Consider the following 26699-nt stretch of genomic DNA (forward strand, 5'->3'; position numbering starts at 1 on the left):
AAGCTTTTTGGCTCACGGTTATGGTGTGGTCACATTGCACTCAATAGGCGAGTTTGACAGGTGGTGGCGCCTGTCAAACTTTGCACCTCCAGTTAAGCAAAGCATTATGGCCATGGCATGTGTACAGCCCAGTCCAGCTGTATTGTTACAGTTCAGGGGCTCCACTAATCCCCTTTTAGCTGGAAAGGCACTCCTTCTCCCAAGTTGGAGTTCTACACATGCAGCAGCAGTGATTCATTGCTTCACATCCGTGGAGGAAACGATACTCCTTGACGTGACCTATTTAAATGCAACATTGTTCCATCCACGTGCAATTCCATGTGGTTGTGGTACGGTAGTCTAGAAATGAGGGGGTTTAAACAGGCAGTGAGGAGGAGATACAACACCTCCTTACCACCTGTCAAATTCTCTTCAGCAATGCAAGTGTAGACGAGGCCTTAAAGAGTTCCCCTGAACATTTGGATCGCCACTACAGCTGTCAACACTTCATTTCTGACCCACCCAGCCAACTGAGCATGGGAACTACTTGGTGGATTATCAATGATCGTAGACTCGGGTTCCAGACTTGTGAATGACCTCCTGCTACATATCAGTCATTGGGGTCGTGAAAGGTGAAAGTTACTGAATGTAACCACTGATGAAGGAGCCCTTAAGACCTGAAGCGTGTTAGTTTGTTCTTATGGACGTTTATAATAAAGATAAAAACACTCGAACTCTGAAGCTGGCCATACACATGGCATTTATCAGTTGATTTCCACCACAAATTGCACAAGCTGTAAAGTCCCTGCAGGCAAGGCAGCAAGTCATCTGTTTAACTCGATGCAAATTTCTGATCCCTTTCCATTTCTGATCCCTTTCAATGAAATTGCAATGGTTTTTTCCCCAGTTTTATTTATTCTGTAATTTCTCTCCATGCAGACACCTTAAAATTAGAAGAATTGATGATTTTGTGACAAAATAACGTCTAATGTTTAGCTGACGCCTGCCCCTCAGGAGTAAACAGGATTAAATGGTCATTTTAATATCGGCCCAAGAGCTCAGCTTTAACATCTACATAGATTGTTTGTGCGGTTTATTGACTCCTGCATGCTGCACACCAGCTAAATATGGGAGTGCTGAGCTTTTATTGCAATACACAGCAAGATACAGTTTTCTGAAACAGATGATAGTGTTACGTTCAGCAGGGAGCTCCCACTGGCACATTGATTGCTCTTCTGAAAGCTGTCGGATCATTTTGTTTTCTTGGTTCTGGCTTCTACAAGAGCAGAGGAGGAGGAGTGGACACACCCAGGTCCCGCAGGGGAGGAGTGGACACACCCAGGTCCCGCAGGGGAGGAGTGGACACACCCAGGTCCCGCAGGGGAGGAGTGGACACACCCAGGTCCCGCAGGGGGGAGTTGACACACCCAGGTCCCTCAGGGGAGGAGTAGACACACACAGGTCCTGCAGGGGGGAGTGGACACACACAGGTCCCTCAGGGGAGGAGTAGACACTTACAGGTCCCACAGGGGGAGTGGACACACACAGGTTCCATAGGGGAGGAGTGGACACACACAGGTCCCGCAGGGGAGGAATGGACACACACAGGTCCCGCAGGGGAGGAGTGGACACATACAGGTCATGCAGGGGAGGAGTGGATACACACAGTTACTTTAGGGGGAGTGGCTGCACATAGGTCCCACAGGGGAGGAGTGAACACACACAGGTTATGCAGGGGAGTGGTGACCACCCAGAGGAAGAGTGGCCATGCAGGGGGAGGAGGATTGGGCCACACCCAGGTCATGCAGGGAGAGGAGGAGTGGCCACACACAGGTCATGCAGGGGAGGAGTGGCCACACACAGGTCATGCAGGGAGAGGAGGAGTGGCCACACACAGGTCATGCAGGGGAGGAGTGGCCACACACAGGTCATGCAGGGGAGGAGTGGCCACACACAGGTCATGCAGGGGAGGAGGAGTGGCCACCCATAGCTCCTTTGTTTATTAATTCTGCTACATGTTTATGAATACTAGAGCCTTAAACTATGGGGGTTCATTCTAGACAAAGGGTTGTTTTTCTGAGGTTGGATTTGGATTTGTTAGGTGGTTAATATAATACAATTATGTTCTTAGCATGGTTTTCCCTTAGTTATGTAGGCACACAGTGAATAACTGAGTCTGTATGGAAGATATATGTCTTGGTAAGCCCCCTTCTCCTGGCTGTGAAATATGACTGCTCTCAGACTGTATTAATTCCTTTATAGCTTTTACTGCATTTACTGCTGACTCGTCATCCAGACCATGACCCTACATGAAAAGTTGACCCGCACTGCATCCTGGGATAATTTTTTACACCTCCTCTCCCTGTCTCGGAGAGGTGACCTTACTTGCGGGAGGAGAAACATGAGCTTTGTATGCCTGAGACATTTTACTATCACTATTTTTTATTTATATGGCGTAATATATTTTGCAGGTCTGTAGAGGAAACATTGAGCCATGCAAAACATCCCCTGCCAAGTGGAGCTTGCAATTCAATATCCCTAATGGATAAACACAGGCCAGGGTCAATTATAAAGGTCAGGGCTCTGAAAGGATAGACGATGGAGAGATAAGTCACCTAATGAGTCCCCTGGACTATACATACCTTACCCTTGTTGGACTTGTATTTCAATGTATAGCAGTGGTTCTCAACCTGGGGGTCGGGACCCCCTCGGGGGTCGAATGACGATTTTCCAGGGGTCACCAAATCCTGGGCTGTTCCTATAGCCCGCACCACTCTGCCAGCCTTTTCACGGCTGCCCAGCAGTTCTCTCTGGAGCCTGTGGCCACCCCGCTGGGCTGTTCCTAGAGCCCGCGGCCGCCCACTCAGCCTCTTTGCACCCACCCATTCAGTTCACGGCATGGGTGGGGGGGGGCAGAGACTAGAGGTCAGCTGACTGGTGAGGAATGTGAAGTGGGAGGGGCTGGAGGAGACCCTATTTCCTGATTTCTGCATAGGTGTCACTGCTACGAGACACTACAGAGCTGGAGACAGTGAGTAACACTACCTGTTATTATAGTTGCCATTAAAAGTCCCCACTACAGTTCTCAGATCCGCAGATGACCTTGATCAAGAGCACCTAAGTTGTTTGATCAGAACTCCCCCCAGCACTGCCACTCATCCCATTCCCCCCACCAAGGAATAAACATAGAGAATACATGGAAGGGAGAGAAAAAGAGGGGGAGGAACAAAGAAAAAGGGAGACAAAGAATAGGAGAACAAGAAAGAGGGATGGGGGGGGGGGAACAAGAAATTAGGATAGAGAGATAAAAGGGAAAGAAAAATGTACCATAAGAGGTTTTAATACTATACAAGTGGAAGGGACTCGGGGAGCACTAAATGTCTGTGGGTTAGGGGTGCAAATTACTTGTCTTGCCTTGGGTGCTGGCAACCCAAGCTATGAAAATAATTTTAATGTTAGGGGTCCCCACAACTTGGGGAATTTTATCAAGGGGTCACGGCATTAGAAAGGTTGAGAACCACTGATGTATAGGATGGAAGATGCAGCAGGAAGAGTGGGGACACCTAGAACTTCAGAGCTACAAGGACTTGGGGATCTCACTGCTAGAGTCCATAACATAAGAGGCTTACAAATGACATCCCAGACTTAACCTATAACTGCAATATCTCTTGTGAGTGGACTGGACCATTAAGTTAGCCAAGGCTCTCATCTAGCACTGTGGGTATTGCCTGGATCTTGAAAGCAGTGCTGGTTGGCCAGTTCCTGGGCAATACCATTACGAAGGCCTCCACTCGCCCAGCTGGACCGTAACTTTATTAAATATAATAATAGAGTATGCAGCAGGGGGAGTGGGAACATCCAAAACTCCTGAGCCACATGGACACAAAAATCTCAATGCTGGAGTCTCCAAGACATGTAATAGTCTGAGTCACCCAGCCATCCAGACCCTTAGCTAGAATATCACTTTTGAGTGGACTGGACCTTTAAGGAAGTCAAGACTCTAATCTAGCACAGTGGGCATTTGGCAACTCCTGAAAGCAGTGTTGGTTGGCCAATTCCTGGGCAATGCCATTACAGATCTCTCTCTCTCTCTCTCTCTCTCTCTCTCTCTCTCTCTCTCTCTCTCTCATTTATATGCCTTGCTGGAGCCTGTTGAAACAGGTACCGCCTAGCACTGAGGGCATTTGCCAACTCCAGAAAGCTGGTTGGCCATTTCTTGAGAAATGTCATTACAAGTGGCTCTGTCTCTCTTAGCTAGCCAATAACGTTCTTATATACTGTAGGATAAAAAATGCAGCAGGACGAGTGGGAAAACTCAAAACCCCTTAGCCAGGAGCTACATTAACCCAGCTAGGTTTACCTGCCGGAGTCTCCAAGACATGTAGAAAGACAGCAAGATGTGTCACAGTAAACCATGCCAACCTTTTACCATGCCCACCAATCACTGTGGCACCATATCATACTTTGTGTGGTATTCTTTCTTTAGCCCACCAAAATCTGTTCCTACCACGAAAGGGGCCAGTTGGTTATGTTTGGCCCCCAGGAAAAGGTTTCCAGTCATCCCTAGACACATGGGCATCAGTATATGTGCTCCTATATGTGGAGGCCCTGGAAATTTAGAGTTAGGACTGCAGTATATACAGAGGTCCCTTGGTGTGGGCACTGTGGCTTACGCATATATTTGAAACATGTGCAAACAAAACCCTCTGTTTTTAACGAAAACTGTTAAACAGGTCCAATTTGGTTGTTTTGCAGGGTGGCTGGTAAGTGTGCTGGGAAATCTTTTGTTTGTAATGTGCATTGCCCTTCCATGTGCACCTTGTAGCAAAGGCCAGTTATAGGTTGGGGTGCTTGCCACTTTATTTGTACATTGCGAGAATCCTAAAAGAAGTGCTAGAGGGCATTGGCCAATTCCTATGAGCCACGCAAGGAAAGAATAAATGAGACGTACCCCAAGCGGAGGTCCAGTAATTGCATTATTAACTTGTTTAGAAGATTAAAATGTGTTACAGAGCAATTTAATTGCCTCGCTGGAGCCTACTGAAACAGGTACCCCCTACCCAAGCACTTGGAATTCTTGCAGAGATGCAGCCATACTGTTGCTCGGTAAGGGGTTAAATGCAAAATTGACTTTAGGCATCCTTCACAGTGACCTTTGCTTGCATGCAATGGATGCCGGGAAATGAATCACAAATTGCAGGACCCCAAGGAAGGTCGCCATAGCAACCCCAGCGGGGGGTAAACCAATTAAAACAAACACGATGAGGTGGCAGGTAGGCTGCGGCGTGTGCAGAAAAGCGCACAGGTAGGAGTCTCTTCCCTCTCTCGCGCTCCCCTCCAGGATCATTTGCATGCAAATCAGATCTATAGCAAACATCGTTGGCAGTGCCAAGCCTGTCTCATCTTCACCGGGGTGACCCTGGAGGGTTGTCGCAAAGAGAATGCATGTTAGAAAGGGCCACGTGATGAATCCGCTTGGTATCCGGAGCAGTGGCCACGGAGACAGGATGATGGATTCCTCACAAAGAAAGTGGACAGGGATATCCATCATGCTGGAGGAGAGGCCTGGATGGCAAGCCAGCTCCCAGGAGCATTGCTGCGCTGACTGTAATTGCTGTACAGTGGCCAAAGGCCCCTCGGTGCTGAGCAAGGGTAAACTCGATAATGAGGACAACCGACGTGTCCCCAGGCACCTCCGGCACACAAACAATTTCACACCTTTATGGGCCTGTTCAGGCAGACGGCGCGAAGAGCGACAGTACATTAACCCCCAGGAACCAATAACATTTCGACATGGCTCCCAACTGTCCTTTCTACCACCCAACCCCCTCTGTCCCCTTTCCTTCTACGCTCATCCCTCCATCAGCTCTAAAGAATAGGTCTGCAGAAGAACACATTGTCCACCAAAAAGGTTGATTAAGCCAATTAATGCCTGCAGAGCTTATGCCAGAATTTTCCTATAGAGGCAAAAGTTGACACCTTGTCGTTTTCCGAAGCTCGTGCTAATAAAATCTCCCAGCTACTAAATGTGACCAACGGGATCAAATTATAGTGTTTAGTAGTTGAGAAGATTGTGAGAGCTGTACGCCTACACAATAATAATAATTATAATTAGAACGAATATTGCAGAAAGTTTCGACCTTATGATATTCATTATTGGCTAACCTTCACCCTCAGCCGTTCCACCCTTACCTACCTCTTCTCCAACAACCAGATATTTATTATTCTTAATATTTAAATACCTTTTTTCGGGGAACATTCCCACCACTTCTCGATTCTTACCACAAATTTTTTGCCCTCCTGGGATGCCCACGTGACACATCCCAGGAGGACTTGAAGTACTGTAGGGTGCATGCAGGGGCATCATCAGGGAGCCAGCTGTTGCATCTGGCCCCATAATGACATGCCATGTTGCATGCATGCGCATCATAAAGGTGGTGGCTGCAGGAACCCAGAGAAGACATCCAGCTCCCGATGGCGAGTCGCAGCGCATGCACATCATCATGGGACGGCTACCAGAACCTGGTGTTAAGTTAACCCTTTCATATTTTTTTTTTCTGAAAAAGGTGAACACTTTAAGGCTGGGTTCACACTATGGGGCAGATTTACTAAAGCTGTAGCATGAAAAATCTGGTGCAGCTCTGCATAGAAACCAATCAGCTTCCAGGTTTTATTGTCAAAGCTTAATTGAACAAGCTGAAGATAGAAGCTGATTGGTTACCTTACACAGCAGCACCAGATTCTGAGTGCTCCAGTTTGAATAAATCTCCCCGTATGTGCGGCGCGGGGCACAGCAGGGGGTCCAGTGTGTCACCGTTTCAGGTCTGAATTAATTCCAGAATTTTTGCCTGAATTTGGACCTGAAACGGGGCCAAAGACGCACAGGACCATTGAGAGCCAGTCACACTCTCCTGTCATGCAAATTGGATGCGGTAGAACTGCATCCGATTCGCATAAGTGTGACCCCAGCGTAAAGCAAATCTGTCATTAGGATAGGATTTGTAAATGAATGTCACACTGCAATAGCCAATATCGCCAGCTGCTGTTATGAATGACTGGCTTTTGGTGGCTCCAGTGTAGTGAGGAAGGGCTTAAAGTGGTTGTTAAGCCACTCTAACGTGTATACACCATCAGCACTGCTAGTACTATCCCCCTCTGTGTGTGATTTATAAATTCATAAATTCATTCATAAATAATAATTCATAAATGCTGCAAATACCTAATTTCACTGCCGAGATTGCGATCACAAGACTGGCCAGCTTTCTCCTCTCCTCCTCTGAGAGATGCAGCGGACGGGGCTGAGATTCCTCTGCTGATGTCAGTCTGGAGGGGAGGAGGAGAGGAGGAGGAGAGAGCTGGCTCGTCATGTGATCGCAATCTCGGCTCTTAAATTAAGTATTTACACCATTTATATTTATAAATCATTCACACAGGGGGACACTGCAATAGGAGGCAGTGCTGATGGTGTATACAGGTTAGTGTTATGAGAGTAGCGGGAGGGGCGGCTCACACACAGACAGAGAGGGGAGGGGGGAGGAGGACACGGGAACAGAGAGAGCAGATAGCAAGCTGCTGATGACGGAGGCGCATAAACTGACCACGGCGTCTGGTCTCAGCAGCCATGATACACCGTGGTCAGTTTACGGAGGGGTGAGGAGAAACTGTCAGGATCAGCCAGGTTTTTTAGGTGTTACAGGGGGCCAAATGACACAGGACAAGCACTGTGTCATATAACATGCTTTAAAGAAGCAGGATCCTTTTTTTATTTTTATTTTTTGGGTTAACAAACGCTTTAACCACTTCCAACCCAGGCCTTTTCTGGCATTCCTCTCCTACATGTAAAAATCATCATTTTTTTTGCTAGAAAATTACTCAGAACCACAAAACATTATATATATATTTTTTAGCAGAGACCCTAGGGAATAAAATGGCAGTCATTGCTTTTTTTTATGTCACACGGTATTTGCTTACAGAGGAGGTCTTCCGCTAGAATTATTGCTCTCCCTCTAACATTCACGGTGATACCTCACATGTGTGATTTGAATGCCGTTTACATATATGTGTTCTTTTTTTATACTTACACTTTCCCTTTTGATTTTTTTTTTTTTTTTTGTTATCACTTTTATTTCTATTACAAGGAATGTAAACATCCCTTGTACAGGCAGTCCCCCGGGTTACAAACAAGATAGGGTCTGTAGGTTTGTTCTTAAGTTAAATCTGTTTGTAAGTCGGAACAGGTACGTTTTTTATGTGTAGCTCCAGCCAAAAAAAACGATTTTTCGATTTTGGATAGCATAGGGAAGGGTTATCACCCCTGTAATGTTTGTTTTGCTGTGTGTGCCCCTGTTCAGAAGATTTCACCTCACTTTCTGTCCCATTGACAATTGGATTATGAAGATTTTGGGTTGTTGTGGAAAGAAGCCTTGGTGATAAAGCATCAGTGGAGGTACCTTTTTCCCATAATAAATGTTACAGGGGTGAATTTCCCTTCCTAGGGGTAGATTTCCTCTCACTTCCTGTTGTCTCCTTCTGTTTGTAAGTAGGAGTCGTTTGTAAGTCGGATGTTTGTAACTAGGGGACCGCCTGTAACTGGAATAGGGCATGACCGCTCCTCATAATGGAGAGATCTGGGGTCTATAAGTCCTCATATCTTTCCTCTATGCTGGAAAGCCTTAGATAAAAAAAAAAAAAATTAATCTCAGGCTTTCCAGCGAAAAAAATGGCAGTGTTTACATCTGCCGAAAAGCAGAAGTGACGTCATGACCTCGCATGTGGCCTCCGAGGGTCATAGAGCTGGCCGTGGACCATCTGGTCCACGGTCAGCTCTATGATAAAGGGCCACCACCGACCGATTTATTCCCTGGCTCTCTGATCGCACGGGGGAGCCAGGAGAAGTACTGGAGGGCAGTGGTGGGGGGGTTCTACAAAGTAATGACTGTACGCCACACTTTTCACATATTTCTTTGTAAAAAAATGTTGATGACCATTTATCATTTTCCTTCCACTTCACAATTATGTGCCACTTTGTGTTGGTCTATCACATAAAATCCCAACAAAAGACATTTACGTTTTTGGTTGTAACATGACAAAATGTGGAAAACTTCAAGGGGTATGAATACTTTTTTCAAGGCACTGTAGTACACATTAAAAATGCTCATTTATTCAACTCATCAATGTTCTACTTCCTAAACACCGACTTTCCTTTTCTTTCTTCTCTCTGTACAGATGGCAGCACTAGAGCGCCAAGTCTTTGACTTCTTGGGCTATCAATGGGCTCCAATTTTGGCCAATTTTCTACACATCATCGCTATCATATTAGGCCTGTTCGGCACTTTACAGTACAGGCCGCGCTACGTCACCGCGGTAAGTCATTGGTGGAGCGCTTTGGGTATTACAAGAGAGAGGCACAGACAGAGCGTCACCAGCTCCGTGTGTACAGTGACAAAGGATTCTGGGAAATGAAGAAGACATTATTGGTTTAGCAGTTTATCCTGCTGCAGGACAGACAGGGTTGTGTTCCCTTTACAAAGTGAACCTTGGCCACACCTCCCAACTTTCTGAGATGGGAATGAGGGACACCTATTAGCAAAAGTATGTAGGCATAGGACACGCCCCCGCCACGCCCTCCTTAACCACGTAAGGACCGAGCCTCTTTCTGAGATTTGTTGTTTACAAGTTAAAAACAGTTTTGTTTTTTTTTGCTAGAAAATTACTTAGAACCCCCAAACATGATACTTTTTTTTTTTTTCTAACACCTTAGAGAATAAAATGGCGGTCGTTACAATACTTTCTGCCACACCGTATTTGTGCAGCGTTCTTACAAGCGCACTTTTTTTGGAAAAAAATACACTTTTTTGAATTAAAAAATAGGACAACAGTAAAGTTAGCCCAATTTTTTTTTATATTGTGAAAGATAATGGAGCTGGGGGTTACATCTACATGTGATGCTGAGCCTCCGTGATTTACGCCGAGTAAATTGATACCCAACATGTCATGCTACAAAAATTGCGCCCGCTTGTGGAATGGCGACTTTACCCTTAAAAATCTCCATAGACGACATTTAAAAAATTCTACAGGTTGCATGTTTTGAGTTTACAGAAGAGGTCTAGGGCTAGAATTATTGCTCTCGCTCTACCGATCGCGGCGATACCTCACATGTGTGATTTGAACACCGTTTTCATATGCGGGCGCTACTCACGTATGCGTTTGCTTCTGCACGCGAGCTTGGCGGGATGGGGCACGTTTAAAAACATTTTTTTTTTTTCTTATTTATTTTACCTTTTATTTTTTATTTTTACACTGTTCTTTTTATTTAAAAAAATTGTGTCACTTTTATTCCTATTACAAGGGATGTAAACATCCCTTGTAATAGAAAAAAAGCACGACAGGACCTCTTAAATATGAGATCTTTGGTCAAATAGACCTCATATCTCATATTTACACTTAAATGCAATAAAAAAAAAAAAATTAAAAAAAAAAAGCGTCGCTTCCGTCCTGCATACCCAGGAAGGACAAGCATCCGATCGCCTCCGCTGCCGACGGCTCTGGTAACCGGTGGAGGGCACCTGAGCACGACGGGAGGGGGGGAGGCCTCTCCTGCTGCCGATAAATGTGATATTGCGGTGAATCCGCCGCAGAGACCAGTATTATCGGAAACTGGACCGCCGGCCGAAGAAGAGGATACCGGGGTTATGGCAGCTAGCTGCTGCCATAACAAAGATATCCCTCTTCAAAGTTAGGACGTATATCAGCATGTCCTGGTGTTTGTTCCTAGCCAGGACATTTAGTTTCAAAAGTTTTAAATTGAGTTCACTTTAAATCTTGCAGCGATTCAAACAGCCAGCCTACATCTACAACCGAAATAGCAGTTTTCAGTTCAGTGAGATGAAATTGAATCTGCTTTTATTTTTCCTTCTTTTTTTTACCACTTCCTCAACATGCTAAGAACATTTTTACATAGAAAACTTTTCGTTTTTCATTACAAACCTGTTTTCAGGAATCTATTTACAGCATTCTGCCAGGCCCTCCCACCAGCCATGATCTGCCTGAATTGCATAGGGAAGCGTAGAGATCCTTTGATGACATCACTGGGTCGCTTTGCTTCTCCATGCAATGCAGGCAATGATCATGGCTGGTGGGAGGGACCGCACACCTCCCAACTTTCTAAAATTGGCATGGGGGACGCCCCAATAGCAAAAGTATGTAGGCATAGGACACCCCCTCCCTGTCACGCCCCCTTAAAGGAGAATTGTAGAAAAAAAATGATTGGTTAAACCCACAAGTGCTTTTAATTACCACTACGATTCCTTTATATTGGCTTCTGAAATGTACAAATGCAGCAGTTTAGAAATTGGATGAAAGGTTTAGCACTGGGAATCACTTTTTGATAGATAAAAAGTGCATTTTATATACAGCTATATAGATCAGACCAAAATGAGGGACAAATGAGAAGGAATGAGGGACATTGCTCCAAATCAGGGACAGTCCCTCCAAATCAGGGACAGTTGGGAGGTATGGGACCGGTAGGGTGCTGTACATAGTTTCCTGAAAACAGGAAATGTTTCAGGAAAAATTTAAAGCGGAGTTCCACCCAAATATGGAACTTCGGCTTTAAGTATTGGTGATCCCCTGGCATGCCACATTTGGCATGTCATTTTTTTTGGGGGGGGGGGGGGTACCCTGTTTTTACAGGCACCCAGCTCCCACTTCCTCCCCTGGCGCAGCGGCCCCCGAAGGAAGTTCACCTCTCCCCCCCCTCCCTCCGTGCAAAATCACGTCACAGGTCCCAGAAGATTGCCCGGCCAATCACAGTGGCTCATGCTTGCACAGTGTGCGCCCGGCTGTGAAGCCACAGCCGGGCGCCCACAGTTAGAATTCCGGCACCGCAGAGAGGAGCGCGGCTTCGTGCACCCGCATCGCTGGGACAGGTGAGTGTCTGATTATTAAAAGTCAGCAGCTACACTTTTTGTAGCTGCTGACTTTTAAATTGGTGGAACTCCGCTTTAAAGTGATTCTAAGGGCAACATTTTCATTTCAAAATAAAGAAACATGTTATACTATATCCCTGTGGTCCCCACACAGGAGTTATATGAAACTCATCTGAACCTGAGTTCCTTTTGGGTGGCCTTTTATGCAGTGAATAAATTGAATTATGTATGAGTCACCTCCTAATACAATCACCATTCCAAGAAAAACAAGTCCTCTAATACATAATACATTGTTTATTTGCAAATTTCGGCACGCGAGCAGGGGGGGCCTGACACCGAGATCTAGTCAAATCTGTTCATTTTATTCCATTAAGTATTCCTCTGAGCCGCTAAAGCAGCTTTTGTCAGGAACAGAGCAATTATGTATTTTTCCATGCTGCCGCTAATAAAAGAGGATTAAAAAGGAATCAGCCTGGCACTTTTGTTTTATTTTTAGAATACGGATTGGGAAAGAGGCGCTCGGCTACTCTGCGGATACCTAACAAATACCTTCCTCTTAATGAATTGGAGTGTACCTGGGGGGGCCGGAGGGGAGGGGTGTCAGGCCTCTTCTTTCCTGGAGATGGCCCATCTCCCTGTCTGCTGTTACTGGAAAATTAGGCTGGGCTCTGGTGTGGATTGGGGAAGAGGCACTCGGCTCCTCTGGAGATACCTAATCCCTCGTAATGAAGTTATGTGCACCTCGGGGGTGGGAGGGGTGTCAGGCCTCTTCTTTCCTGGAGATGGCCCGCCTCCCTTTCTGCTATTATTGGTCAGTTAGGCTGAGCTCTGGTGTTGATTGGGGAAGAGGCACTTAGCTCCTCTGAGGATACCTAATCCCTCGTAATGAAGTGGCATGCACCTCGGGGGCGGAAGGGGAGGGTTTTCAGGCCTCTTTTGTTTCCTAGAGATGGCCCACCTCCCTGTCTGCTATTACTGGCGAGTCAGGCTGAGCTCCAGTATGGATTGGGAAAGAGGCGCACTGCTACTCTCCAGATACCTAATGCCTCATAATGAAGTGGTGTGCACCTCGGGGGTGGGAGGAGGGGTGTCAAGCCTCTTCTTTCCTGGAGATGGCCCGCCTCCCTGTCTGCTATTACTGGGCAATTAGGCTGAGCTCAAGCGTGGATTGGGGAAGAGTCACTCGGCTCCTCTGGGGATACCTAATCCCTTGTAATGAAGTGGCGTGTACCTTGGGGGCGGGAGGGGAGGGTTTTCAGGCCTCTTCTCTCCTGGAGATGGCCCACCTCCCTGTCTGGTATTACTGGAAAATTAGGCTGGGCTCTGGCGTGGATTGGGGAAGAGGCACTCGGCTTCTCTGGGGATACCTAATCCCTCGTAGTGAAGTTATGTGCACTTCGGGGGTGGGAGGGGTGTCAGGCCTCTTCTTTCCTGGAGATGGCCCGCCTCCCTTTCTGCTATTATTGGTCAGTTAGGCTGAGCTCTGGTGTAGAGTGGGGAAGAGGCACTTAGCTCCTCTGAGGATACCTAATCCCTTGTAATGAAGTGGCATGCACCTCGGGGGCGGGAGGGGAGGGTTTTCAGGCCTCTTTTGTTTCCTAGAGATGGCCCACCTCCCTGTCTGCTATTACTGGTGAGTCAGGCTGAGCTCCAGTGTGGATTGGGAAAGAGGCGCTCTGCTACTCTCCAGATACCTATTGCCTCATAATGAACTGGCGTGCACCTCGGGGGTGGGAGAAGGGGTGTCAAGCCTCTTCTTTCCTGGAGATGGCCCGCCTCCCTGTCTGCTATTACTGGGCAATCAAGCTGAGCTCAAGAGTGGATTGCGGAAAAGTCACTCGGCTCCTCTGGGGATTCCTAATCCCTGGTAATGAAGTGGCGTGCACCTCGGGGCTGGAGGGGAGGGTTATTAGGCCTCTTCTCTCCTGGAGATGGCCCACCTCCCTGTCTGCTATTACTGGAAAATTAGGCTGGGCTCTGATGTGGATTGGGGAAGAGGCACTTGGCTCCTCTGGGGATACCTAATCCTTCGTAATGAAGTGGTGTGCACCTCAGGGGCGGTAGGGGAGGGTTTTCAGGCCTCTTCTTTCCTTGAGATGGCCCACCTCCATGTCTGCTATTACTGGCCAGTCAGGCTGAGCTCCAGTGTGGTTTGGGAAAGAGGCGCTCTGCTACTCTCCAGATACCTAATGCCTTGTAATGAAGTGGTGTGCACCTTGGGGGAGGGAGGAGGGGTATCAGGCCTCTCCTTTCCTGGAGATGGCCCGCCTCCCTTTCTGCTATTATTGGTCAGTTAGGCTGAGCTCTGGTGTGGATTGGGGAAGGGGCACTCGGCTCCTCTGGGGATACCTAATCCCTCATAATGAAGTGATGTGCACCTTGGGGGTGGGAGGGGTGTCAGGCCTCTTCTTTCCTGGAGATGGCCCGCCTCCTTTTCTGCTATTACTGGGCTATTAGGCTGAGCTCCAGCTTGGTTTGGGGAAGAGGCACTCGACTCCTCTGCAGATACCTAATGTCTTGTAAAGAAGTGGTATGCACCTCGGGGGCAGGAGCGTTGTCGGGCCTCTTTTTTTTCCTGCAGATGGCCTGCCTCCCTGCCAGTTAGGCTGAGCTCAGGCGTGTTCAGACTTGAAGTGATGTCAGCAGCCCCAGCAGACTCAGAGGTGTCACTTTATAGTATTCCTCTTTTGCTCCCCCCCTCCAAGCTGCTACATAAAAGGTTATGTAGAGCGGGGAGGGGCAGAGGAGCTGGGCCAGCACAGAAGTAATTAGACACCCTCGAGCTATGACGTGCGAGGAGGGAGGGGGCTGTGCTAGGTAACTGTCTCTGCCCAAAATTTGTAAAACTGATTACAGGGTCTCTTTGCCTAAAAATATTAGGTAGGGTGTCAGTTACTATCTGACGCTGGCTAATCTCTTCTCTCCTCTCTGTTCCTTCTAGTACGCCATCTGGGCTGCTGTGTGGGTGACCTGGAATGTATTCCTTATCTGCTTCTACCTGGAAGTGGGCGATCTGTCCAAGGTAAGACCCCCGGGGGGGGGGGTTATGTATTAGACACTACAGTGAAGATCAATCTAATACTAAATACTGCAGGAGCCATTATCACCCTGCAAATCATTTTACCAGGAGCACATGACACGAGCCATGTCTTCTGCTCCCCCTGGAGCTGTGACCCCCAACAATTAATAATAATAATCCAGTACGAGAGCCCCATTTTTCAGTAGTGACACTGGCACTGGATTGTTGGATGTTGGGGGGGGGGCGTGAGGCGGCTTTGACCCAGAGCAGAAGTCATGGCCTATGTGTAGATTTCCCCTGATAAAACCTGACAGGGGTTCCAACTCTTCAACAGTCTACCAAAAATCAGAAAAAAAATTTTCGTTGGAGTTCAACTTTAAGGGGTCTATTTATAAAAAAAGTTTTATACCTGTTTGTCAAACGAAATTACATGTGCGTTTATTCTGTGTGAATTAAACTGCTGTTTTTAGGGTATTTCCTCACCTAGTCGAATACTCTTGTTGTTCTATTGTTTTAGAATACTTTCTATTCTGGTTGAATACTTTTAGGATACTTTCTAATGTGGACGAATGTTGTTAGCCTTTTGTTTTAGGTTACTTTCTAATCTGGACGAATGTTCTTAGCCTAAGAATATTGAACAAGAAGAGCAACTAGCCTATACCAATATTCTAAGAACATTCAAGCAGAAAAGAAAATAGCCTCATCAATAGCTTAAAGCCAGTCATAGATGGATTGAATCTTGGCCGGTTCAGCAGGGACCATTGATTGACTTTAGTACAACCAGCCTGTCAGATTTCTTTCATTTGATCACTGCTGGCGGCTATAGCTGCCAGCAGTCACCATTGTGTTCTGCCAACAGAACACAATAGCGCAAGTGGGGGGGAGTCAGTCAGTGTTGATGGGGGAATCGAGAAATTATCCTTTCTTCTTCCACCAGTGGTGGAAGGAAATAAAACTGCATTATCAATAGGCTGCTTAAGAACATTTGACATGGCAGAGAAAATAATCTAAAACAATAGCCAAAGAACATTTTGGCCAGAATAGAAACTAACCTAAACAATAGCCTAAGAACATTCAACCAGAAGAGAAATGAATCTAAAGCAATAGCCTAAGAACATTCAACCAGAAAAGAAAATAGCCTAAAACAATAGCCTAAGAGCATTTAACCAGAAGAGAAACTAACCTAAAGCAATAGCCTAGGAACATTCAACCAGAAAAGAAAATAGAATAAAACAATAGCCTAAGAACATTTAACCAGAAAAGAAAATAGTCTAAAACAATAGCCTAAGAACATTCAAGCAGAAGAGAAACTAACCTAAAGCAATAGCCTAAGAGCATTCGATCAGAAGAGAAACTAACCTAAAGCAATAGCCTAAGAACATTCAATCAGAAAAGAAAATAGTCAAAAACAATAGCCTAAAGCCTAGTACACACAATGAGATTATCAGACGATTGATCATCCATTTTTATTTGCATGCTAGTCTCATACCGAAAATGAAGAGTTCAGATTATCATACGATCGCTTTGAAAGCGGTATTTTTTGTATGATTTTCTAAACATGTGTACTAGGCTCTAGCATTCAACCAGAAGAGAAACTACCCTAAACAGAAGCCTAAGAACATTAAACCAGAAAAGAAAATGGTATAAAACAATAGCTTAAAAACTTTGGACAAGAAGAGAAACTAACCTAAAACAATAGCCTAAGAACATTCAACCAGAAGAGAAAATTGTCTAAAATGGTAGCCTAAGAGCCTTCAACCAGAAAGAAAAAAATAGCCTAAAAAACCTTCGACCAGAAAAGTAATGAGCCGAAACAATAGCCTAAGAACATTCAAACGGAAATGAAAATAGTCAAACAATGGCCTAATGCTGGCCATAGACGGTTTGAATCTGGGCCGGTTCGTGCTTTGAACCATGAATGGGCAGGCTGAATGTCAACCAGCCTACTGGATATTAGATGCAATTATTGCTAGCGGCTCCCTTCAACCCGTGGTTGATGGAAAGAATGTTTGCAACGTCTATAGCTGTGAAGAGAAAATATTCTAAAACAAAAGCTTTAGTGCCGGTTCACACAGGGGTGGCTTCAAAGTCGCCCGATTCTGAAGCCACCCCGTACAGCGTGACTTCAGGGCGGCTTGTAAAACGTCTTCTGTATAGAAGTCAATGCAAGCCGCTCTGAAGTCGCCCCAAAGTAGTACAGGAACCTTTTTCTAAGTCGGAGCGACTTGAGTTGCTCCTATTCGAACGGTTCCATTGTACAGAATGGATCGCTACTTGTCAGGCGGCTAAGTCGCCTGACAGGTCGCCCCTGGGTGAACCAGGTCTAAGAGCATTCAACCAGAATAGAGAATAGCCTAAACAATGGTCTAAAAACGTTCAAACAGAAGAGAAACTAACCAACTAACCTAAAAAAAAAAAAAGCCTAAGAGCATTCAACCAGAATAGAGAATAGCCTAAACAATGGTCTAAAAACGTTCAACCAGAAGAGAAACTAACCTAAAAAAAAAAGCCTAAAAGCATTCAACCAGAATAGAGAATAGCCTAAACAATGGTCTAAAAACGTTCAACCAGAAGAGAATCTAATCTACTACGGTAACCTAAAAAAAAGCCTAAGAGCATTTGACCAGACGAGAAAATACCCACATTGGATTTTCCCCCAATCTCACAGTAACCGGTCAACTTGCACAGAACAAATGTCAATCAGTTTTGTTGGACAAAAGCTATGCAAATGTTCTTATAAATAGACCACATAAGTGTCATTCAGGTTCCTACCCTTCCTATTGTTTATCTAGAGATCTTTGTGGACTATAAATGGAAGCAGAATTATGTAAGGCATGACACAATTGTGTGATTTTCCTCTATCAATTATGAATGAATGGAGGATTAATGAGCATGCCGTGCTGAGCGATAATTAGATGGATAGTCCCCTATTGCAGAGTTCATATCAGACCCAACACATACATGTCATCACCTGTTCTATGTACATGTATATGACATACAAAGCTGTATCCCGCCTCCTCCAGCAGGGGGGGGAGGGGGCGGGGGGCATCTGCCAGCATTCCTCACTCATTGGGGGAAAGGCAAATCCACTTTGCACTGAAAGTGCACTTGGAAGTGCAGTCGCTGTAAACCTGAGGGGTAGATCTGAAATGAGGGGAAGCTCTGCTGATTTTATCATCCAATCATGTGCCAGCTAAAATGCTGTTTTTTATCTTCCTTGCATGTCCCCCTCAGATCTACAGCGACTGCACTTCCAAGTGCACTTGTAGTGCAAAGTGGATTTCCCTTTCGTAAATAACCCCCCTTGTCTATCTGTTTTGTCACTTGAAATGACATTCTATTCTATAACAAAGCTGTAAATCATAATCTCATAGAAGCTGTGAAGTGGTAGTACACTCGGAGTCTTTCAAATCTGCAGACAGGCTCTTTATAACCGAAGAGACCCTAGAGATGTCTTCTGTCATAAACGTCCCCCCCACCGCCTGTCAGCGGTTAATGTGATCTGAGCCACACATGCGCGGCTCAGATCACATTTACGATGTGGCTCGCGCGTGAATGCGCAGGAGTGACGTCACATCCGCCCGGCCAGTCAAGTGCCCGGAGATGCAAAACCCGGAACGTAGGACGGATGAAGATGGAAGCGCCGGGGATCGGGGAGAGCTCTGACAGCGCATAGCTGGAGGGCTCTGTTTGTAGGTAAATTTGTCATAATGTACTAGATGTACTAGTATCAGTGCATACTAGTGCCTACAGGGGGGGCACATTATTTTATATTGTCATAGAGACTTTACTACTGCTTTAACAGTTTAATGTTGTTTTCTATATTTTTTATTTATTTTTTTTAATCTGCAGCTTTCATTAACATAATCCTTGGTGATCCTGCCATGATGGTTCTTACACAGGCACTTCCTGTTATAGGGTGGCAACGCTCTGCCTCAGTCTCCCAATTGTCTCCTGTGTTGTCATCAGAATCTATCTTAGGCTCTATTCACACTAATGCGTTTTTTGATGCATTTTGCAGAAATGCATGGGAATTTTTTTAACATGGGTTCCTATGGAACATGTTCACATCAATGCATTTTTGTGCCTCTGCGTTTTTGGAAAGGGTCGGGGACTTTTTTTCATGCGAAATGCAGCGTTTTGCATGTAATAGAATTCAATGGACCCGCATCCAAAAACGCAAGTACCGCGTTTGTGCCGCGTTTTGCGTTTTTTTTTTCCTTTCAGTATACAGTATAAAAAAAAATTTTTAAAAACGCAAAACGCGACAAAAACGTGGCAAAAACGCGGCAAGCACCGTAAAAAGCACTGCAGAAACGCTCAAAAGCAACATGCATAGATGTGAATCGAGCCTGAAAGGTGGAAATCTGAGACTGTAAAAAAGAATTCCCTTGCAGTGGGGTCCCTTCTGTGCTGCTTGTTATTTCTAGGGGTAGAGGGAAAGGCTATATTACTTACCCTGATTCCAGGGTGGTGAGCTGTGCCAAGAAGGAGGCCCCTATAGCTGGCATTTCTAGGGGTAGAGGAAAAGGATATATTACTTACCCTGATTCCTGGGTGGTGAGTTGAGCCAAGAAGGAGGCCAGTATAGCTGGCATTTTTAGGGGGTAGAGGAAAAGGCTATATTACTTACCCTGATTCCAGGGTGGTGAGCTGTGCCAAGAAGGAAGCCCCTATTGCTGGCATTTTGAAGTATAGAGGAAAATAATATATTACCTACTCTGATTCCAGGGTGGTGAGTTCTTCCAAGAAGGAAGCCCCTATAGCTGGCATTTTGAATGGTAGAGGAAAAGGATATATTACTTACCCCAAGGCCGTCTTTAATATTGATTGGACCCTGGGCAAAACTTTTCTTGCCCCCCCCCCCCCCATGCAGTTTCACTCTCCACCTGCTCTGAGACATACAATAAATAGCAGCTAGACTCAAAATCAGTTTACTGAATCAGATCAGGCAGCTATTGCGATTGGTTGCCAGAGGTTACAGTGTATCATTACCACTCATGACTGGTTACTAGAGGTTACAGCACACATTACGGCTCACTAATTAGTTGCTAGAGGTTACAGCACATGATTTCTGCTTGTTGATTGGCTGCTAGAGATTACTGTGGATATGAACTCAGGGGGGCATGATATACATATCAATGCCGCCGGCCACCGCTATTTACATATGAATGCTGCCGCTATTTACATATGAATGCCAGTAATTTACATGTAAACACAGGGTCTGCAGGTGAGTCATCTGTACACAACAAAAGGGCAGAGCTGGGCAGCATTAGTAGTAGCACTTCACACTGAGATATTGGGACACAGCATGGGACTAAAACCTCAAGGGACGAGGAAATTTAAACCAGGATAGTTGGCAAGTATGAGGCAGCTGCTTTGGGCCCCACAACAATGACAGGGCCCAGGGCAGCTGCCCCTTTTGCCCTGCCTTAAAAACTGACTTACCCTAATTCCAGGGTGGTGAGCTGTGCCAAGAAGGAAGCCCCTATAGCTGGCATTTTTAGGGGGTAGAGGAAAAGGATATATTACTTACCCTGATTCCCCATTCCAGCCAAGATCCCCAATGTTTTCACATTGCAAGTCTTGTAATATTCTCCCTGGTGCTCCAGGCTGTGGGTGGCCCCTCTGCCTCATCATGTACAGTGCAGGTCTATTATTCCTGCATTGAATGTGGTGGAGGCAAGAATGCGTCCATAGCTGAGAGCGCCTTACAGAATCAGCAGCACTGGACCATGGATGGAGGAATCCTGCTGGATCCAGGATAAGGTAAGTTTGTCCTCTTATTCCCACACCCTGTAGACCCAATGAGGCAGTATGGGGGGGCCCACTGTAAGCAATTTTTTTTCCAGCCTGAAGTTCAGCTTTAATACTGGCTACAAGCAGCTGTGCCAACACACATTGAACAGGCATGGTCCACTGGTGACCCCATCAGGAAACCCACCCTGAGAAATGCCATCACCGGAGTCAGGAAGTGACTGCAAATAGGCTGCAGGAGATCAGCTGCAATTAAATGTAAGGGAGAATAAAAAAGGCAATTGTTTATAAGACAAACTAGATGTCATTCAGGGTTTACATACACTTTCATGTTTGGGTTTGCCACAGGAAATTGCCTATTTCCTATAACTGCTCAGCTCCCAGACACGATTAGCCATCGCTCACAATGTAATTCCATCCAACCCTGGCTCCTCCCCCACCATCAATGAGAACAGTGGCCTTCAGCTAAGAGTTTATAAGGTTGTTAATCTTTGCGTTGATACATGGTGGTTGTGTTTCCCCACACACAGGACAGCGACTTTCTGACCTTCCGCGTGTCTCAGCACCAGTCGTGGTGGAGTGAACATGGACCTGGCTGTGTCAGGAAGGAGGCCCCTGTAGCTGGCATGGCTGGCCTGGAGAGCCACTCTTACGTATCGGTGGTGGGATGTTCCATAGAGTACCAGTACATCGAAGTGTTACACAGCGCCACCCAGATCCTGCTGGCGGTAAGTCCAAGCTTAATGTTCTCTAGAGCCGTGCACATGAAGCATGTGGGGCTACCAGAAGTCTTTGCTGAAAGCTAGCTGTACCCCGACCCCCATATGAACAATATCCCTAAAAATCCAGTTCCTGAGTCCTCCCTCATCCCTTATAATGGGCACATCAGGCGTACAGACCTGGGAACTCAGCACAGGGATGGTGGAAACCCCTCATAATGGGCACATCAGGTGAACAAACCCGGGAACTCAGCACAACAATGGTAGGAGCTCCTCATAATGGGCACAGTAGGTGTACAGACCCGGGAACTCAGCACAGGGATGGTGGGAACCCCTCATAATGAGCACAGCAGGTGTACAGACCTGGGAACTCAGCACAACAATGGTAGGAGCTCCTCATAATGGGCACACCAGGTGTACAGACCTGGGAACTCAGCACAGGGATGGTGGGAACCCCTCATAATGAGCACAGCAGGTGTACAGACCTGGGAACTCAGCACAGGGATGGTGGGAACCCCTCATTTTGCATTTTGCCAGTTTCTCTCTATACCAGGATCTATAGTTGTTTCTTCCAGCTGTTATGGGGGAACAGAATAAACCTTGTCAAAAGGAATGTGACTTACCTTCCTAGGCGGGAGGGTGGTCTAGGGATGGTCAACCCTGTAGTCTTTTTCTCTCTGATGTTTGTGAAGTATAATCTTGGTAACATGTTGGCAGAGAGACCGCCTGGGTGGGTTGGTATTCTCCAGTCCTGGTTTAGGCCCTTTCTGCGAGACTGGGAGGATGGTGGGCCAGTGAAAAGCCTGAGGGTCAAGCATGAACAGCTCCCGGCTTATGTTGCCCCGTGTTTGAAAATGCTTCAGCAGTGGCAAGTAACAGCAGAAGTCAGATCTCTTCCAAGGAAACTTCTTGAGAAGCGGATCATGAGCTCTGCTTTTTGCGAGCCACTGGACCTGAGGGATTGCCCAAGTCTGGTTTTGGGGGTGGGTTTGCGATTGATTAATGTGGAGAGGATCCCAATGAAGTTTAGGGATCAGGCTTGGCTTGCCTTTCATGGAAAACTATATGTGAAGGGCAACTTGAAGTTTCTTTCCATGAGTGATCGGGGCTGCCCGAGAGTGGAGTGTGGAGGAGTGGTGGAGTCCATGGATCACTTTCTACTTCAATTACCTTTTAATATAGAGGTGTACAAGAGGGTGGGGAGGGCTCTGAGCATACCCTTCCTCCCCCAGATGAGTTATGCAGAGTGGGTGTATGGGGCATTCCAGACTCGTCGGGATTATGATTTGGAAACACTCTTTTTTAGTTAGTCTAGTAGTCCGTTATTTCACGTGGAGTGCACGGTGTCAGGTATCCTTACGGGGTAAAATCCTCCCTGTGGAAGTGGTGATGCAGGACATTCTGGGTGAGGTTGGGAAGATTCGGGGTCTTGAGAAAGGCAGGTGGCAGCAGGAGGCCTGGATAAGGGCGTGGAGGAATATCAGGACTCTGTAGCTGCTGCCTGTTGATCTCGGGGTGTGCGGCTTTTTCTTTGTATTCTTGATTCACTCCCCTAGATTTTCAAGATGATATATATTTTTGATAAAAGGCTACATGCATGGTGACGGTGATGTTCCTTAGTCTGGCTCTCCCGTAGGGATTGTGTTGTGCGCAATTTGGTTTGTACCATTTATAATGTGCTTGTTTTGTATTATCATATTCAATTATTTTGTAAATATGTTTTATTTATTTATTATGGTTTTATTGTATATAAGTTGTTGTTTGTAAGATTTTTTCAATAAACAAAATTAACCCCTCATAATGGGCACAGCAGGTGTACAGACCCGGGAACTCAGCACAGGGATGGTGGGAACCCCTCATAATGGGCACAGCAGGTGTACAGACCTGGGAACTCAGCACAGGGATGGTGGGAACCATAATAATGGGCACAGCAGGTGTACAGACCTGGGAACTCAGCACAGGGATGGTGGGAACCCCTCATAATGGACACAGCAGGTGTACAGACCCGGGAACTCAGCACAGGGATGGTGGAACCCCTTATAATAGGCACAGCAGGTGTACAGACCTGGGAACTCAGCACAGGGATGGTGGGAACCCCTCATAATGGACACATCAGGTGTACAGACCCGGGAACTCAGCACAGGGATGGTGGGAACCCCTCATAATGGGCACAGCGGGTGTACAGACCCAGGAACTCAGCACAGGGATGGTGGGAACCCCTCATAATGGGCACAGCAGGTGTACAGACCTGGGAACTCAGCACAGGGATGGTGGGAACCCCTCATAATGGGCACAGCAGGTGTACAGACCCAGGAACTCAGCACAGGGATCTCATCAATAGAGTCCCTATGAGATAGAAGAGACTGTCCGATGGTTTAACTCTCCAGCCTCCACCAAACAATGGAATATCAGTTTTAGGTGGCCCAGCCACAGCAATGTGCAGTAACCCCCTCTCCCTTTTCCGGTGTGTGATGATTTCTGATTGGTCGGCAGCTTACAGCGCCTTGCTCTGCTCTCTGCCTGGTCCCCCCCCCCCCCCTCCACCACCAGATGAGGCTGTGGGAGGAATTTGGGAGCCACACAAAGGCGCGGGAGCCCCAGGGAGGGGCCAGAACCTGGCAGACATAATTCTGGGTCATTAGTCTCTAAATAATTCAGCGGAATGATTGACAGACAAAGAACAAAAGAGTGTGTGAAGGCCGCTCTCTAATGGGCCCATTCCAGATAAATCTTCATCCGCTGCTTTGTAGAAGGAGGTTGGCACGGAATACACAGACACATTATCAGGATAAGACATGCTGTGCAAGTGAAGGCTTAGAGGGAATGAAGTTTTCGAGATATTTCCTTTTTTTTTAAGGACTAAAATTTTAAAAAATAACATTTAAAACACATTTTCTTTATTTTAAGTCAAGTAAATGTGTAATGTTGCAGAATACAATGTATTCATTTATCGACCCCATTGTGTTCACTTTAAGGATACGTAAAACATGTATGGTTTACCTGCCAAAGGATTTGTAGTTATGTCCATCCTGTCCTGAGATTTACACAGCTCTGCCACACAGCACAGCTCTGTCTGGCAGGGCAAGCGACCTAAGTTTTGCTGCAGTTCAGTAACACTTACAGGTCTTGTCCCCCCAGCCTGTGACTGGACAGTGAAAAGAGAAGCAGCAGACTGATAAGCTCATCTCTCTGTCACTTTGCTCTCTCCTCCAATCAGCATGCTCCTTGTCAGCATATGAGCACTGCAGCACAAATGATTGGCTCTTTGTGCTGCATCTTCCTCTCTCAGGTTGAGCTCTGATGTACAGAGACTCCAAAAAGCAACCTATGCTTTTGGATTACCCATGACACTCTGAGATTCCTTTGTCACGCATGAAATGTTCCTATTAAGGCAAACATTGTGTGATAAATGGGACTAAAACACCCATTTAAAACGTAGACTGTAAACATAAAGGGAACAAAAAAAGAAAATCATTGTGGATTCCCTTTATTGATTATCTAGTTATGTATGTAAATATGTTAGGCTTAGCCAATCAAATGCAAAAATCTTAAAGGGCAAGTGCGCTTCTTATACATAACTCCCTGACAGTCTCTTCCATTTCTCAGGGACTCCATTGGTGAGACCCCCTGAGTCCTGGGCCTGTAAACCCGCTGTGCCCATTATGAGGGGCTCCCATTCCTGATGAGTTTATATTTATTTTATATCCACTTCAAGACCGCAATACGTATATATACATTGCGGCTTTGAAGTGGTTCACCGGGGTTGTGGCCAAAGCTATCAGCCATAACCCTGGTATATATATTTTTTTTGTTCAGCCAGCGATTCTCTTTTTCGTAAAAGCAATCCGAGCGACGGATTAGCTGCTGGATTGCTTTTAGAAGCAGTGGGAGGGGGTTCCACCCTCCCGCAGCTCGCCAGTGTTTCTCGGGCAGTGCCAGGACAAGGTCACCTAGTGCCCAGGGAGAACATCCAAAATTGAGCCCCCCCCCCCCCACCAAGATGTTTTAGCATTATGTGTCAGCAAAGATCCCCTGCCCCCCAAAAAATTGAGTGCTAATCTACATTTTCAGCTCATATCCTCTCATTTCACATATGCTCCTCTTTTTTTAGCACAAATCCTCTACCCCTCAAATTTCTCTTCTGAGCACAAATCCCCCCCCCCCCCCCTCCAAATTCCCCCTCCAAGCACAAATTCCCCTTCCCAATCCCCCATCCAAGTACAATGTGTCCTCCTAGCACAAATGCCCCCCAATCATCCCTACTAGCACAAATCCCCCTCCCAAAAATGTTTCCCCCTCCTAGCACAAATCCCCCCTGCCACCATATTACCTTTTCTTGCACAAATCCTCTTCCCCACCTCTCCTCTCCCCCAAAATCACCACTACTAGCACGCCTCCCCAAGTTTTCCCTCCTAGAACAACTCTTACCTTTTGCTGCCCCCCCTCCCCTCAAATTCCCCCCTCTCAACACAAATCCCCCCCCCCCCTAATCTCCTTGCGATGCCCCCCGATTCTCATATGATACCACAGTTCCCAGGGCAGCCGCACCCTCCTGCCCACCCCTTGTCCCGGGCCCTGTTCTCGGGCTTACCGTTCTCTCGCCTGGGAAAACGGTCTGACAGTTCACGCGGCTGGCCATAGAGGTGAAGAGAGACCAGATTGTCTCTGATCACCTCTATGATCTAGGAGGACCGGAGTGACATCATCACGTCACTTCTAGGGTGGAAGTAAACTATTTTTTTTTTTTAAGCATCAGATCGTTTTTTTTTTTTTTTTGCTTTCAAAAGGTAGAGGAGAGATTTGGGATCCTATAGACCACAGATCTCTCCATAAAGAAGACCTGTTATCTCTTAGAAAACAAAAGATAAAAAAAAAAAAAAAAAAAAAAAAATACATTTATCTGATGCTTTAAAAAAAAATGGTTTACTTCCACCCTACAAATGACGTCTTGATGTCACTCTGGTCCTCCTAGATGAGTGATGGTGAACCTTTCCCATGATGCCCAACTACACTGCAGAGTGGATGAGCATCATGGGAAATGTAGTTCTAAAACATCTGGGGTGCCAAGGTTCACCATCACTGCCCTAGATGATAGAGGTGATCAGAGACAATTAAAAGAACGACCACCATTTTATTCTCTATAACAGGGGGTCCCCAAACTTTCTAAGCAAAGGGCCAGTTTACTGTCCTTTAGTCTTTAGGGGGCCATATTGTGGTCAGTGGGAGTACAAAATGCCCCGGCATCAGTGCCCCATCATTAATGTTAATAGGAGGAATAGCGCCCCATTGGTGATATCA

At 46.3% G+C, this 26699-nt stretch overlaps 1 protein-coding gene across 6 annotated transcripts in view; it reads left to right on the plus strand.

The window, feature by feature from the left end:
- Positions 1 to 26699, plus strand: part of NKAIN4 (sodium/potassium transporting ATPase interacting 4) — an 80774-nt gene that overhangs the window by 40514 nt on the left and 13561 nt on the right. For 4 of the 6 annotated variants that reach the window (XM_073607458.1, XM_073607456.1, XM_073607457.1 and 1 more), the window contains 3 exons: positions 9205 to 9342; positions 14848 to 14928; positions 21213 to 21410. In XM_073607458.1, coding sequence (XP_073463559.1) covers positions 9205 to 9342; positions 14848 to 14928; positions 21213 to 21410 — 417 coding nt within the window. Of the gene's footprint in view, positions 1 to 5145; positions 5285 to 9204; positions 9343 to 14847; positions 14929 to 21212; positions 21411 to 26699 lie in introns of those variants that run through there. The other 2 variants (XM_073607459.1, XM_073607462.1) reach the window with 2 other exon arrangements.

This window comes from Aquarana catesbeiana, linkage group LG12, assembly GCF_042186555.1.
Source record: "Aquarana catesbeiana isolate 2022-GZ linkage group LG12, ASM4218655v1, whole genome shotgun sequence".
Lineage (NCBI taxonomy): Eukaryota > Metazoa > Chordata > Amphibia > Anura > Ranidae > Aquarana > Aquarana catesbeiana.